This window comes from Sinocyclocheilus rhinocerous, unplaced genomic scaffold (genome assembly GCF_001515625.1).
Source record: "Sinocyclocheilus rhinocerous isolate Xijiao unplaced genomic scaffold, SAMN03320098_v1.1 scaffold2810, whole genome shotgun sequence".
Taxonomy (NCBI): Eukaryota; Metazoa; Chordata; class Actinopteri; order Cypriniformes; family Cyprinidae; genus Sinocyclocheilus; species Sinocyclocheilus rhinocerous.
Genome location: NW_015626406.1, coordinates 110184 through 126739, shown reverse-complemented (window position 1 = coordinate 126739; position 16556 = coordinate 110184). Strand labels below are relative to the sequence as shown.

At 35.4% G+C, this 16556-nt stretch overlaps 4 protein-coding genes across 6 annotated transcripts in view; 1 reads left to right on the top strand and 3 right to left on the bottom strand.

Annotated features, from left to right (window-relative positions):
• Positions 1-2673, bottom strand: part of LOC107714750 (TBC1 domain family member 31-like) — a 13822-nt gene extending 11149 nt beyond the window's left edge. The window contains exons 1-6 of one of the 2 annotated variants that reach the window (XM_016520724.1): positions 2581-2673; positions 1986-2142; positions 1753-1899; positions 1550-1665; positions 1288-1466; positions 1042-1193 (exon numbers count right to left, since the gene is read on the bottom strand). In XM_016520724.1, the coding sequence (XP_016376210.1) occupies positions 1042-1193; positions 1288-1466; positions 1550-1665; positions 1753-1899; positions 1986-2068 (677 nt within the window). In that variant the 5' untranslated portion in view covers positions 2069-2142; positions 2581-2673. Of the gene's footprint in view, positions 1-1041; positions 1194-1287; positions 1467-1549; positions 1666-1752; positions 1900-1985; positions 2285-2580 lie in introns of those variants that run through there. The other variant, XM_016520716.1, reaches the window with a different exon arrangement.
• A 1962-nt stretch (positions 2674-4635) lies between these two features.
• On the bottom strand, positions 4636-8756 carry LOC107715075 (uncharacterized). Its single transcript, XM_016521117.1, has 5 exons — positions 8656-8756; positions 7764-8027; positions 7580-7630; positions 6790-6924; positions 4636-5325 (listed from the first exon to the last, which is right to left on the bottom strand). Exons 1-5 carry the CDS (start codon positions 8681-8683, stop codon positions 5135-5137), a joined length of 669 nt encoding a protein of 222 aa, XP_016376603.1. The 5' UTR covers positions 8684-8756; the 3' UTR covers positions 4636-5134.
• A 412-nt stretch (positions 8757-9168) lies between these two features.
• LOC107715058 (PRELI domain containing protein 3A-like) lies at positions 9169-12758 on the top strand. 2 transcript variants are annotated; one of them, XM_016521107.1, is made up of 9 exons: positions 9303-9339; positions 10080-10200; positions 10275-10443; positions 11031-11120; positions 11259-11329; positions 11506-11608; positions 12027-12102; positions 12387-12412; positions 12453-12758. In XM_016521107.1, exons 2-7 carry the CDS (start codon positions 10196-10198, stop codon positions 12096-12098), a joined length of 510 nt encoding a protein of 169 aa, XP_016376593.1. In that variant the 5' UTR covers positions 9303-9339; positions 10080-10195; the 3' UTR covers positions 12099-12102; positions 12387-12412; positions 12453-12758. The 2 variants fall into 2 exon arrangements, with proteins under 2 accessions (XP_016376589.1, XP_016376593.1); XM_016521103.1 differs by lacking the exon at positions 10080-10200 and having other exon boundaries at positions 9169-9339.
• Positions 12759-14923: 2165 nt separating this feature from the next.
• The window catches only part of LOC107714740 (F-box only protein 32-like), a 10149-nt gene continuing 8516 nt past the window's right edge, over positions 14924-16556 (bottom strand). The window contains exons 7-9 of the mRNA XM_016520704.1: positions 16033-16215; positions 15732-15875; positions 14924-15608 (exon numbers count right to left, since the gene is read on the bottom strand). Of these exons, the coding sequence (XP_016376190.1) occupies positions 15519-15608; positions 15732-15875; positions 16033-16215 (417 nt within the window). The 3' untranslated portion in view covers positions 14924-15518. The remainder of the gene's footprint in view (positions 15609-15731; positions 15876-16032; positions 16216-16556) is intronic.

Here is a 16556-nt window from a genome sequence, read left to right as displayed (position 1 = left end):
TGATCCTTCAGAAATCATTCTAATATGCTGATTTGCTGCTCAAGAAACATTGCTGATTATTATCAATGTTGTAAACAGTTGTGCTGCTTAATATTTTTGAGGAAACAATTTTTTCACGATTCTCTTATGAATATTTGATATGGTTCTTTGTGTCAGAGCGCTGGAGTTCATCAGAAATAGAACCTGGCATCAGTTTACTGTCATGGATTTGTTGTGTCGCGCCACATCCACAGCAGAGATCATCACTGGGTTCTATTTGCTTTTGTCACATCGCGCCGCTCGCGTCTGGTGTAGACACATTGTTTTGGTATTTGTGAATCTTAAGTATATACAAAATCTGCTTTACGTTTACCTGGCACTGGAAGTCATTTCACAAACTTGTAACTTTGCATGATCATTTATATTTCTCCATGGCTCCCTGCAATACAACTCTGATTCTTCAATCGCACCATCTAGTGGTCTGTTATTGAATATTGATACAACCACAACATCTACAACTGATAATGGAGTGCTTAAGTGTGTACTGCGAGTCATATTGAGGTAATTTAAATATGTAAAATTAATATTTTGCGTTCAATTATTTACTTATCAGACAAGTGGCCGCATGATAAGCGGGAAAATTACGCAGTGTAGTCTTTATCACCCTGCAGAGGTTTCTTTTGCAAAATAATCTGCTGACTGTACACGATCCCTCGGTTTGGGAACCACTGGAGTAGGCGATTTGTGCTTTATTAATTTGGTCTGTTACGATGCTCTCTGTGTGTTTGATTACTAATGCCTGTGTAGTACGGCGTTGCACACAGAGGACAAAAATGTTCAGCCTCGACTCTTTATCATCATTTGTGTTAAAATATAAATGCAAAATTTGAATTCATGAATATATAACGGTATCCACGGTATAGCAAAATCCATATCATGGAACAACATAATACATATATTCAGTCACATTCATACTGGTATAGCGCCTACCCCTAATTGGTCGTGATTTAAAGTTGCCCAAAGTTGCCCCGTGTATCATCAGCGTAAGTGTTACAGTCTTACTGTGTAACAGCAAAAGTCCTGTAGTGTATTCTGGGCCCGTCCTGTGGAACAGGTAGCTGATACTTGCAAAAAAGAGTGTCACTCTCCCAAGCAAAAATGGAGTCGTCACTAAAGCAGCTGAGAATGGTGTTGCTGTGTGGAAGAAAGAACACCTACAAAAAAAAGAAAAAAAAAAAACAGAATGAGGGACTGACGTAGAGTTGTTACTATAATATGATGCTTATGTACAGATAAGTGACGCTTAACCTTTTGTATGCCAACAGACTGACGAACATTAAGCTTTCTCTTTCTCTGAAAGGTATCAAGATTCCAGAGCTGAGCGGTGTCTGAGGAAGTGCTGATGGCGTAGCTGCCTGAACTGTGGACGGACAGGGAAGAAATGGCACCTTCGTGACCCCGCATCCAGCTCACTAGCTGTCTGGTGTCTGGGAAAAATAGTTTACGCTTCTTAGAAGAATAGTTAAACATTTGCAGGCCTTTATGAGAAACCTCTAATAATGTGTCTTACCTTTGTCAAAGCATTTAATGGAATAATCAGCCAGAGCAACCAGGAACTCTGTGGTTCTTCTCAAGTTGAACGCTAAAGCAGTACATGCTTGGCCTGTTTTCTGGACCAGCTTGAATCTGTCGAAAGAGACATACGAGAATACGTGATAAAGCAACAGAACCGAACACGTATGAAAAGATAAAAGGAGAAAATATAGTATATACCTGTTTCTGCTAATGTCAAACACATAAATATTGCCATGATGATCACCAGCAAGAAACGACTCTCCTGTGGTGTCAAAAGCCACTTGCAGGAATCGAACCGTCTTGGTTTGACGAGCAGACGCGTTTCGGACCACAGTGGCCAAGACGCTGGTAACACATGACGTTAAATGCAAAATTGAATCTGTTCTCATTGCATAAAACAGTTTGCTCCGAGCTGGTTATATCAAACTTACCCATATTTTGATGATACTGATTTTCTGTGCCATATTTTCCCATCTTCTCTGGACCCGATATCTGTAACTTGCATTTTTAGCATCCACTTAGACTCGCCAACTACTCCAGCAAACAGCCTCCCGCCTCAAACGAGCATCGCAGCGGGAAGTTCAATGACTGCAAACGATTTTCATAAATTCATTAATGAGTGTCTGTTATGCTCGTTTTTAAACCTTAACCTCATGTCGAGATTCACTGTAATAGTGCCAAAAACATTTACGCTATTGCTAGTGTTTGTTAAATGAACCAGGCAGCAAGACGCAAGTTTCATCTTCTTCTTCTTCTTTGAGGTTTAACGGCGATACTATTGTTTATCGTTTTGATTTGATGTAATTCAAAATCAACTTCCATGGTTTCAATCTTCCATACTGGAAAGTCAGGCCATACAATAGTTGGGCAGAACTCTTTTTCACTCACCCCCAAATCTCTAGCTGTCTCATCTCCTATCCATCCAAAACTAAACTTTGGCGCCCTTTCCTTTTCCCAGCTAGCTTGCAGTACCCTCTTAGTAGGATGCCCATCTCTATGTCCCTTTAGATTAATCCAATAATTTACCAGCAATTGTTTACGTCGAATGTCCAGTGGCATTTCTCCCGCTTCCACTTGTAGTGCGACGCAAGTTTCAGTTAGAGGAAGTGACGTATGTAAACATTCTTCTTCTTCTTCTTCTTGTTGCTTTACGGCGGATCGCAGACTTATAAGTGCATTACCGCCACCTATATCTCAAATGGACCATTGACACTCTATCTACACTACCAACCCACATTCAAACACCCTTGATTCTTGTACCCGCTTAGAGTCTTCATAGAGCTTCATCCGACTCTGATGCAACTGGATCGATCTACTGTCGATCACAGAGAGGCTGGACCATTCCTAATCCTGGGCGCTAGTTGGCTATCGATGCTTGTGGTCAACTCAAAGATGCAGCTATTGGCTCAAATAAGGTGTCAATCAAAAGGGCAGAGTATGTCCCAATACTGCTGCCATAATTTCCAAATATTCATTTTGATAATTGATTTAATTTCTGACCTACTAAGAGGAATCTGAATATCAACTATTTCTCGTTCTATGGCCTTTTTTGCTAAATTATCTGCCTCTTCATTACCTCTCAACCCAATATGTGCCGGGACCCACAGAAACGGAACTTTTATACTATTTTGCTTAAGTGAATATAATTCTTGAATAATCTCTATTATCATATCTTGTCTTGTTTCTGACTTCTGCTCATTCAAACTTATTAGGGCTGAACTTGAGTCTGAACATATTACTGCCTTGGATATTTTAACTTCACTAATCCACCTTATTGCCATAATTATTGCAAACATTTCTCCAGTAAACACTGATAAACAATCTGATATTCTACTGCTCTTATTTACTTTTAACTTTGGTATTACAAATGCAGAGCCCACATGACCTGTTTTTGGATCCTTTGAGGCATCTGTGAAAATGTGCATATATTCTCCATACCTTGACCCCATATATTCCCTTACATCATATACCTCTGTTTCGTAAGCCCCTTCCTTTTGCCTTCTTGTATGTAAACATTTGTTAGCATGTATGGGTTATTGTTATGGGTATTGGAGTAATTGTGAGGAAATGTCACGTGACCTTATTAAATATATGTGCCTGACCCTGGACCACAAAACTAGTCATAAGGGTCCATTTTTTTTAAATGTAAGATTTATACGTCATCTGAAAGATGAATAAATAAGCTTTCCTATGAGGTATTTGGCTGAGATACAACTATTAAAAAAAAATCTGGAATCTGAATCAAAATATTGAGAAGATCGCCTCTAAAGTTGGCCAAATGAAGTTCTTATCAATTCATATTACTAAACAAAATTTACATTTTGATATATTTACAGTAGAACATTTACAAAATATCTTCATGGAACATGATCTTTACCTAATATCCTAATGATTTTTGGCATTCATTAGGATATTAGGTAAATATCCTAATGTATATTTCTCTCCACTGCTATGAATTAAATAAATATTTTAAGAAGATATTAATTAAGCCTTTATTTAACCTCACTGAGATTAAAAATCTCTTTTACAGGAATATCCTGGCCAAGATAGGAGGCCCAGTAATACAAATACACATATAACAAACAACAATACATCACAACAATCAACTATCAATAAAAGTACAGCATTAGAAGCATTTGCAAATCATTAAATCATTTTCTATTGTGCGCATAAATGTTTTAAAATTACTGAAAGACACCAACTGATTTAGCCGCAGTTTCATTTGAAGAGAGTTCCAATCTGAAGGTGCAGCATATTCAAAAGCAGTTTTACCATTAGTTCTAGCTAAAGGTACATAGAGACTATAATAAGACTGGGAACGCAATGAATAGCTACCAACTACTTTTGTTGAATCAAACAACAGAGATAAGGTGGCAAAAAAACTCAAAATTGCTTTATAAATCAATAAGTACCAATGCAAATTGGTTACTCCAGAATCACAAATGTGTCAGCTACATTCCTTCTTCAGTATACATAAAATTACTGTACAGTACCTTATATGTCATATCACCTAGCAACATACATAAAATTATTAGAAATTCCAAAAAAAAAAGAATAAAGGAATACACTGAGATGCTATCACAGAATATCTATTGAAACATCAGGAGTATCTATCACAATTAATATCAATAGATATTAAGTTAAGTTATATATACAAATATTATTGAAAGACATAAGACTGTAAACATTACTTATGTATCATTACAGAAAGCTTAAGCTTATAAAAGACTTGCAATGATTGCAGTGTCAGTCAACGTATTTGCTTTCATACATTTCTGTTGAACAAATAAATATTGGTGTACCCATTAAAACATGAGAAACAGTCAGTAGCAGTCATGTTCAGTAACAATCAAGGCAGTATCAAATATCATTGCCACCTCAAGGCACACAGGTTTAGAAAAATCCACGATAAAGGATAATGTTTCAGTGCATTTGGCAGCACCTGCTGAGGACCTGAGCACTGGTCAGTTTAAAGCATATATTATGCTTTCAGTGTCCAATTATAGGTCAGGCCCGGTAAGGCGAGTTGACAATCCGCAGCTCTCCAAAACTGCGAGTCTGCCCTCCTTTTTCACATCTATTAACCAATCACTTCTGGCTCAATCTCCGTATCCTCCTCAACCTCCGAGTTCTCAGTGACTGTCATACTGTTATGGTCGCCTATAATAACATACTCTATGTCGGATCTCTCCATGTGAATGCTGTTGACACTTATTGTGTCCTGCACTGGGATCAGTTGATCACTGCTCTGAATATCCGGCATTTCATTCACTGTTTGTAAAAAAATAAAAAAATAAAATAATAATAAATGAAATAAAAAGTTTTTTTTTATTATTATTATTCATATATACAATCATTTTTATAATACTCTATTTAGGGTTTCTGCAGGTTTTATAAAGGTACATTTAAAGAGTTTTAAAGTCCATTTTTCAATAGAAGACAGACATTAATAAATAATGAGTTGAATACCTCTGGCTCCCAATCACTAAAATATGGAAAGAACTTTTACTGTACCTTCTGATCACACTGTAAAAAAGTAATATATTAATCAGTATTTTGTCTTATTTTCCACCGCAAATGTCTAAAGATTCTTAAATGAAGATACATTTACTTGAGAAGCAAAATTACATAAAACAGGAAGCTTTGTTTTCTGAGAAATTGATCAAAATGAAGTGGTTTTTGATCAAATATGTGGCAATGGGTTCAGAAAAATCGACTTAATTCAGACAAAATAAATTAGATTTTCATTCCCTGTTGACAGATGTTTGATTTTGCTGTTTTAAGCATTAATTAATGTTATTTTCTTCAATTGCTCAGAAAACAAGGCTTCATGTGCTCAATTTGCATATCAAGTAAATGTATCTTAAAGGGGTCATATGATGCGATTTCAAGTTTTCCTTTCTCTTTGGAGTGTTACAAGCTGTTCATGAATAGATAAGATCCCTAAAGTTGCAAAGACTAAAGTCTCAAACCCAAAGAGATATTCTTTATAAAAGTTAAGAGTCAACCACGCCTACCTAAAACGGCTCGTTCTAACACGCCCCCACATGTCTACGTCACGATGTGGGAAGATTTGCATAACACCGCCCAAATGTTCACGCAAAGAAAGAAGGCGTAACTTTTATTCTCGCTGTAGTATTGTTGCTGCCGCCATGTCGTGGAGACACTGTGTGTTTCGTTGTGAAAGCGAAACTACTTTGTTTGGTCTTCCAAAAGAGGACACGACTAATGATCAATGGTTAAGTTGTATTTAACTTAAACTGCATAAACACATTTCATTACACCAAATACACCAAATAATGTTCTTTTTTATCAACGTCATATATATGACCCCTTTAATACAATGATGTTTAGATATTTGTATTGGAAAACAAGAAAATTACAGAGGAAGATTTATTATTTATTTATTTGTTTGCAACTTTTAAGACTTTCTGCTCCAATTCAAGATCTATTCTCTGGCCTTCATTTTTGGAAGGGGTGAATTAAGACTTTTTAACACCTTTTTAAGACCTGCAGAAACCCTGCTATTGTCTAAAATTACACTGTTATCCTAATTCACGTGAGAAAAAGTTAACTAATATAATAATAAAAAAAAAATAGTATTAAATAGTTATATAGGTTATGTTTCCATTTTATATAAATGTATAAAATACAATAAACTGTTCATGCATATATATATAACCTCTATAACCCTAGAAGAATTTGACCTATATTTCCTGCTGCACAGACACTTACCATTGCTTGCATCATTCTGAGCGAGCAAAGAATGCTGGTCACAGGTAATGCACTGGCGATTGTTGTTCCCAATAATACAGTTGGTCAGGGAAGAGTTTTGTATGTTTATAATACAAGGTGTAAATTGCAATTTTTCTGAAAAGGGAAGACAAAAAGAGAAGACAAAAAACAAAAGACAAAAGACATCAATATGAGCAACGACATGACACATTGCATCAAAGGGATGTGGAACAGCAAAACAAGGCTCTTAGTCATGCATACTTTTGAGAAGTAAAGTATGCGGTTTTTTCATAGCAATACCTGTAATACTAAGTGGGTGAGGTAATCTTTCAAACAAGAATGAGACAACAACAGGAAGTAAGGTGGTATATTAACTACTGAACAGGAACTGCAAAATAATTGCTCTACTGACCCTGTTGAAAAAACCAGCATACGCTGGTTAGGTATATTTTGAAGCATGGCAGCATGGCTGGTTTGAGCTGGTTTAAGCTGGTCCTTAGCTGGTCATGGTGCTGGTCCTAAGCAACTAGCTCCTGCTCAGGACCAGCTTAGGTACAGCTTAAACCAGCTCATGAACAGCACATGACCAGCTTAAACCAGCTCATGACCAGCTAAGGACCAGCTTAAACCAGCTCAAACCAGCAGCCATGCTTCAAAACGTATCTAACCAGCATATGCTGGATTTTTCAACAAGGGATATTCCTGATACTTCCTAAAACAACAGAGCAAAAAAGAAATAGTCTATGACAAGATATATCACCAGTAAGGCAAAAAATGCAAAAATATCTACCTGAGAGAGGAATTTGCTCTACATGTTGATGGTCCTCTTCATTAAATTGTGCTGAATAATAGAAAATGAAAGAAAAGAAGAAACAGAAAGAAATAGAAAAATAAGTAATGAATAAACAATTCAGACAGTGGCAAATATCTATTTTTTTTTTTAAAAAGCATTCATTTTTGATAGATTGTCCTACCTGGGAATCCAGTAAGATTCTCATACAACACCGGGTCACAAATTCCAAGGCATGTGAGGAACGAACTGCATGCACTTTGACCTTTTTTAATGACAATCTGCATCAGCCTGGAGGCTTTCTGCATGTCCGTGGGCTGGGATGTGATAACCTGTGCTTCGTACGCCGTGATTGTGTGGGATCGGGACAAACAGCTGGACATCCTTTGAACCAAATACCCAGTCATACACTTACTTAGGGAGCCCAAATAGCGCTGTAATTGTTTATCTATTGGGGAAAAGAACAAGAGAGGGCTGTTTACAACACAAGAATGTAGACAGGATGTAGCCTAATACATCCAATAAATGCATTAAAAGTTGTACTGATAAAGTGGGACAAACAAGTTTAATACTCAATTGCCATGATCTTAACATGTTAAAGAAAGTGGGACAGTGACTTTCAGAAACTGTTCATAAAAGAAAGTTGCTGCGATTTTGTATTAGCCTATTTAAATGGCAGAAAACATATTTGATAAAAACTTTAAATCACAAGCCATTTTATCTAACAGTCATTATTTGTGCTCAAAAATTTAGAATTATCAATCGAAATCAGTTGAAATGACAAATTGCTCTTAAGAATGTACTTTTCGGAGGACTGTGGCATTAAAAAATAACTAAAAGTTTTAAAGTACAACGTTTTAATCCGTGTTCCATTGCGAATATACTGTACCAATAACTGTTTTGCATCATTTACCCTGTATTTCCTTTAGCCTACTACTGAAAACAACAGTTGATTGACAACTATACTGATTTTTTGCGCTTCCTTTTTACTTGTCACATTCTTTACTTTTCCAAAACAAAGTAACTAAACACAACATGTGGCAAAAGGAGATGTGGGCTATGAGTTAGAAACTTACCAGGAGATATAACAACCGTGCTGTCCATCTATTACTTGTAACAATAAATAACACCACAAGGTAAAGTAGCTCTGGTGGCATCTGAAAACGAAACACTACTTCCATTGATATACGTAGGAGTAAATGCGCATGCGCCTTAAGAAAAGGAATTTCCAGATAAGAATTTCCCCATGTGCATTATGTCATTGTGGTTAACCGCAGCATGAATTTAATGTCATCCGAACAACAACAACAGCAAAAGTTTTAAGTCTTAAATATGTGCTTCATCTTCAACAAACGCAATTTAGCGGCACTAATACACTTACATGTATGTCTTTTATCAGTCAACTGAACAGAAAAAGAGTAAATAATCTAGTTTATTGTGCGTCTAATATTGCCGAGCGTTTAAATGAACAACACATTATTTATCAACCATAAATCCACTTTTGCACGTTTGTAGCGCAACACTGATGTACATCAAGTTGTCTACAAGCGTCAGTAACACAAAGCTTGATTTCTATTGGTAGTTGCTGTTCTAACAGGGAGGTTCTGTTGCACTTGATTAGATGAGGAGCATCTCGAAGCCGGTATGATGGGAGCAGAGCGTGAAAATATGAATGTATGAGATCTACAGTCCACCGTCGTTTGGAGGCACATTCAAATTGTCGCAAAAATGAAGATTTGGAGCACTGAGCACATATTCAGGTAGACAAGCAGCGTTCAGGGCGAATGCAGCACTCGCATGCACAGATTCCAGCATCCCCTCTGTCATAATTTGCATCCCGATTCCCTTTGGTAGCGCTAGTATCCGGAAACAGCGTAGCTCGCCTCCTTTGGACACTTTTAGCTTTCAAGCAATTAATTCTTGCACATTACACAAATCTAAGCGATAGTTGCGAATATGCATTAATTTGGGCCTAGCCGGTACTTGTCTGTGAACGTCTATTACAGTTATGCGCAAGGTCCTTACACGACTCACTGTTACTATTCACAACTGTGTTACTAACAAAACTCATAAATGTAGTTATATATTATTTAGGTTTTTTTACTGAAACCTAGTGACATTGATTTTTTTCCCCTGCCTGTCAGTACATTTTAAAAGTTGACTAAAATGTGGTCTATTTCCATATTGATAAACAACCTAAGCTGATGGTTTTGCAACCTGGCTGGTCAGTTGACTGTTTTTGAAGGGATTTGTTTGGTTACCAAGCTAAACCAGCCGACGAAACCACCTCAAACGAGCCAAGACCACCTTAAACCAACTAAAACCACCAAACCAACTCGATTCATGATGCATCATAATTCAACAGACTTCCAAAACAGAACTGTGCAAAACCAGTATATTTCAAAGTTTCTTTTTTTTGTTTTTAAATGAAGTCATTAGTTTCACTCAGAAATGATTCATTATGTGGAAATTAATTATTTCAAACTAACCTTTATTTAAGGTCCCAGCCTCTCTTGTTATGGATGTGATGTTTGTTGTTGATAATGTTGAACTACACTGGCAAAAAATTCTTCCTCCTCGCATTTAAGCTAAATTTCCCTTGAATGTGTTTTGCTTATGAGGTCAGTGTCAGTATAGTGATGTTCCTTATAAACCGCTGAAATCTATTGTGATGTTTTTGATTGTATTCACACAGCTACCCTTGGGAGACTGTGATCAAAGCGGCTATGAGGAAGTATCCTAATCCAATGAACCCTAGTGTTGTTGGAGTGGACGTTCTTGACAGGAACTTGGACACACATGGACGTCTACACAGTCATCGGCTCCTCAGCACGGAGTGGGGGCTTCCAGCGGTTGTCAAAGCGGTTAGAAGATATGCGTCACACTGCTAAATATATTGTCTTATTTACATTACAGCTTTTACATCTCACATATCATGTATATTTTACCTCCAAAGCACATAATTAACAGTCCAATTAACAATCTGAAGCGATATTTAATAGTTTTAGCAATATGAAAGTGTATATAACACTCTAACAGTACGCAACAGTGGTTTGCAATGTTTTTGACTCCAAGGGCCTCTTTTGTCCACAACAATATTCAAAGGCCCCATGTTTTCCAGTTGTTCATGGATTACTGAATAAAGATTAAGGATAAGGATTTGTAAACAATATTTTTAACTGATCATTTTTACCTGATAAATATTTTAGAGCTTAGCATAACTAGCAATCAAGCTTTTAATATAAGACTACCTCATATATCCAGGTTTTTCAAGACAATGGGAAAAAACTGTCGTTGAGGTGGTGAATTAAAATAAGAAATATGTTTGATTTTCAGGTGTTTTGGATTATTTTAAATAATTTTACGTCATATTGAGGCTCTCTTGGAAGTTCGCCGGGGCCTCCTGACTGAGAACAACTGGCTTATAAGGACCTTCATTTTTTCTCCTTAGATTTTAGGGACAAATCGGACCATCACATATGTAAAAGAACATTCCATTGTGGACCCAGAAGAGAAAAAAATGGAGCTTTGCTCAACAAACGTGAGTGTTTGTTCAACATTCGACAGCTATGCATTATAGAAAGCTATTCTAATCAGATTATTTTCTTAACAGAAAGTGGTTTTATGAATTCACATCTTATTTTCACGCTGTACTAAAGAAATTCCTTTTCTTCTTCAGATAACCCTAACTAATTTTATATCAGTTGATGAAAGGCTTGTCTACAGGCCTCATCCAGAGAATCCAGAAGTGTAAGTAAAATCCATTTGTAAGTGTATTTAACATAATTGTCATCTAATTGTAATATCTGCATGAATATCTATGCACATACATGCAAGCCATACAAATAGAAAGCAATAATATGTAAAATTAAATATCAAACTGGTAACACCAGTTTCTGAAAATGATGTTTGCTTTACTTTTGCAGCACTGTATTAACCCAAGAGGCGATCATCACAGTGAAGGGGGTCAGTCTGAGCAGCTACCTCGAGGGACTGATGGCTCTAACCATGTCAGCCAATGCAAGAAAGGTCAATCATTTTGTATAATGTAATGAAAAATATGAATTTGACCAAATATCCCTGGAATATCCCACTCAACATCATGTCACCATGTCACGTGTTAATTACAATTCCTTGATGAAAGTTTACTATTCTCTGAATAAATGGGAACTTAGCAGTTCCTATTTTCCTGCTGACACAATCAGAGAAGGACCAAAAATAAGCAACTTCAAAGCACTGATAATGTGGTTTTGTCCCTATCTAGGAAACCCTGTTGTTTTTGTGGATCTTTTTTTTTTATTTTAGTTTAGTTTCATTAATTGTTTTAGTCTCTTAGCAACTATAAAAAAACAGTTTGATATGATATTTGATATTTTATATACCATAGATGAAGCATTATACAAGCCTCTAAATAAAGTATGAAGCTCTAAAGGTTTTTTTGTCATAGGGATGGGACGCCATTGAATGGATCATTCAAAACTCTGAAAGGGAAAATGTCCCTTTGTGTGACTTGTGTTGAACAGGTAATGTTTCATCTAGCACCTGTTTTTGGCTGGTGCAAAACAGAAATGACACATAGTGAGTTTTGTCATATTCATTAGTACCATAGGTTATTTAATAACATTTAAATGTTTGCAAAATAAATATTTTAAATGTCATTCTCTATACAAATATACATATGTATATATATTTATTTTTTATAATAAACATAAGTTTTTAATGTAATTGAGACATAGACAAGGCCTAATTTTTTAAAATATAATATTCATTTACTTTTTATAAATATGTGTTTTATTTGTGCTTTCAGAGCCCATGAGTGAGCAGCGGCAGCAGCACCAGCTCTGAAACCACATCTGGCCTGCGTGAATTTGCCCAATCTCTCTTTGTGTTGAGGTTTGTACTCGAAGGGAGTCAAATTAGTGCTCATTTATGCACTTATGTCTTATTTAAAACCTCTTCAAATTGCACTATTACAGACAAAACTGTATAGAGTTTTGAATGTTGCTACAAAATATGTATGCACTGCACTGACTACCTCTTATTTTAGAGTTCTTTTAATGCCATAACAGGAATCCCAGGATCGATTGGATGTTAATTTGGAACTAAGCACATTAAAGTTTAGAATATCTAGAAATTGAATTATATTTTTGGTGTGTTCTTAATTTTTTTAAAGACATGATTAAGGGGAATATGAGTTAATTTTGTTGTTTGCATGGATAGTCATAAAGTGTAATTAACCGATAAAGTCTAACTAAAACTTGTAGGATAGATACTATAACTTATTAAAAGTCATTTTGTAGTGTTTACTTTAAAAGAACGTTCTATATTTCAAATACGATTATGTTGCTTCTTTACACATTGTGAACATATTGTCAACTTATTTGTAAAGGCTTTTTAGTTTGTTTAGTAGAATGATATGAATGAATGCTTATTTATGGTTATGTTATAAAAAAATAAAAAACATTATTTTATTATACTATTGCTGCGGTTCAGTATGAAAAGCATGTTTGCTTTATTTCGTGGGAAAAAATGTTACAATGCATATATTTGTTAAATTATTAACTGCCTACTTTCTTTAACAGTTCAGTGTATCGACTTCAACAAACTTGTTACATTTGTAAACTTTTTGATTTTTAAAACATTGCTTGTCAAAGTATATAAACAAATAGTTGTTAAGGTCTTATGGAGCCCCCTATTGGCGAGTTTAAGAAGAAAAACTATTTAAAAAAATATTACATTATGCTGGAAAAGCTGAAATGGGCGGACCGCGAATGTCTTGTGTGAATTAGTTTTTGTTTCTTTTTCTGTTTGTCGCAGCATCTTTTTTTTTTTTTATTAATTTATTAGACTTAAAGACTGCCTTGTAATTGTATATTTGTAACCTCTTTAATTGTTTCCCTAATTGTATTGTTTCAATGAAGTATAATGAAAAGGTCATCAACGTCAAAGCTAATTAAACAATTATTTCACTAGTCATAGAACTACAGGGCTTAGGAAAAACGAAATAACCTACTTGACATTGCGTAAAGCTCCTCCACTGGAAAAAAAAAAAGCATGATGAAACCACCCAAGCAGAAGTAAACAAACTTAAACTTGGTTTGTACTGTAATTGAGTCATCTAGCAGTGCCAGATGAATTTCAGAATGATATATTTCATAATGTAATATTTTCAGCTTTGATATTGTTGAAGAGACTGAAATGTCTTTATAACATATTGCCTGACAGTCAGACTCAAGCCTTTTGTTAATTAAGGCACAGCAGAAAATCTTCACAGTCCTGATGATTGCTCCATTTCTTATTTAACTGTGACATTTTAATGCAATTTTTTGTTTGGTCTGGGGGCAAATAAGTCATGCATAATGTATGCTAATAAAGTATCTTAAATGCCATGGTATTAAATGTTCTTTTAATGCAATCCCAAACTCTGTTTTTTCTCTTATGTGGAGGATGAGGAATTTATTCAAAGAAACAAAATAAAATTGAGTTTTTTTTAATGCTAGTTTTTCTGTGATGTGTATTTATTTGAATGGTTATGCACATTGTGTTAATGCATACATTACCACAGTGGATACAGATTCCAACAGTGAAGGGTCAGTTTTGGTTAATTGTGCTGTTTATTGCTGGTAATGTTTTGTTATAGCAAAATATGCAGCACATGACTTGACTGCATAACAGTTGTTGTTAATGAGATTTTTATGACTCATAGCACAATATATTTTCTTGAGACATATTTTAATGTCAAAATATTAACTTGTAATTCAACAGTAAAACTAATCTATAAAAAAGATAAATTTTTAGTACATATTTAGTGCATTTTGTGATGCAGTTAGAGTTGAATTCATGTAAATACAAGAACCCAGTATTACACAAATATTTATAGACCACATCTGTATTTAAAGAAAAAAACCAGTCACCACCAGACATATTCAACTCATACTTTAACAAAAACATCTCTTGTACACAAGATGGCAGTAAAAACTTGCCAGGCAATGATAGATTGTGGATTACATCAACAGGACCAGTGACTTCTTGTTATTTATAGATCGTGTTGCTTGTTGTATTTCTTTGCCAAATATGTTCTCAAAATACCAAAGATAACATAGTAAGCATAGAAATTACAAGTTGGAAAAAAAGATTCAAAACATGGAAAAGTTTAGGTTATTGTGAACTGTGATAAATTCACTACACTAAATACTTTATTCATCGATTCCCATATAAAGCTGAATTAATATGATTCAGAAGATTTATTCAGAAAGAACCATTTGCAAATGAATGACAGCTTTTAAATTGGCTTATGACCACTCAGAATAAGGCACCTTGAATGAGTTTACACTTCAGATCTGCTTACAACATACTCATGTATTTATTGTTTAGAAAAACAAGCACGTTTAAATTGCAAACCACTGAAAATATCAAATGTATAAAAGTGAAAAACAAAAGAAGAAGAAAAAAAAAAAAAAAAGTACTTAGAAAAGTATTGCACACCAGTGTTAAGGCCATTTTGGTAAACATTCCCATGCACTTGCTAAAGCACCAATTATGCTATCTGAAATTCAAACAATAAATGTTTGTGTTGCCAAAAATCAAACCTATATTACATTCACAGAAGAAACCAGGGCATCCTGACAGCACAAGGGCAAATTTTTATGCATGTAGGATCAATTTAAACATCCTTTTTCTTATCCTTAATGTAACTTTTCTTTAAGTAAACATAATCCATGCTGAATAAATAAAAAATAAATCCTTTATAAATACACAGACCCCCAACACAGCTTTTTAGTTTCTCATCTTGCATATTTAGAGTACATTCAGTTTCCAAACTTCTCCACAAAACATTATGACACCTGCTTCTAATGCAACCCCATTTTTCCCTGCCTCAAGTTATCCAGGAATCCTTTGCACTATTGACACTATTTACATGGCAGCAATGCAGCGCCCCCTAGAACTTGAAAAGGTTGATGAAACCCTGTGGAGACACGGCCTTGCAGCAGCTCTCTGAGTTATTGGCAGTGCAAGGATGGTTTGTATCCTGAAGTGAACAGAAAAAAAATTCAGTTATTGCCATAAAAGGACTTTACATGAAAAAAATAAAATAAAAGAGTGATGTATTTTCAAATAAAATGTGAAGAGCTAGAAAAGAATTTAGTCTCACCTTCCAGAACAGGATGTGGCAATGTGTGCAGAACTGTAATGTGTCACTGTACTGCTCCTTGTGAGGGTAGCACCGGCACAACTTAAAATACATCTTTTTCCATTCCAAATGTCCTTTATCTGACAACATTAGGCGCTTGCGGATCTGTGAAGAACATAGCAAATTACTCTAACCAAATTTAGTGTTTGCATGCAAGATTTAAGATATAAACAGTCACATAAATATGCAAGATTCATCTTCTCTGCCATCAAGTAAGACCTTAAATGCGTTACATTCCATTTGAAGAGCCACAAACGTCTACCTGTCTGTCTGAGAAGTGATACTGGCAGAGTTTCTTCCACAACAGCCGATCTTCTGTCAGCACACTTAGGTCAGGGCATACTTGACCCAGGCTAACCAGATCTCGTCCGTCTGAGAGACGGTGCATGATGTTCAGCTGTAAGCTAGCCGGAAGATCAAGGAAAGTCATCCCTGTGTTTGTGGGCTGGACAAATGAAAGAAGAAGAAAGTTTCTGTTTACATTCATGATCTGAGCACAATATAAAGTATGTTCTGTACGCCATCAAACAGTTGTTGTTGTTTTTTTTGTAGCTTAAAGGAATAGCTTACCTCCAAAAAAAAAAAAAAAAAAAAAAATTCATTTACCAGAGTTGTTACGGTCAACTAAAACTATAAAAAAAAAAAATAAAAAAAAATCACAAAAGGAGACATTTATACTAGCTGTCCAAGCTGCTCTGGTGACCAAAGATGTCAAGATTTAAAGGGATACTCCACCCCAAAATGAAAATTTTGTCATTAATCACTTACCCCCATGTCCAAACCCAT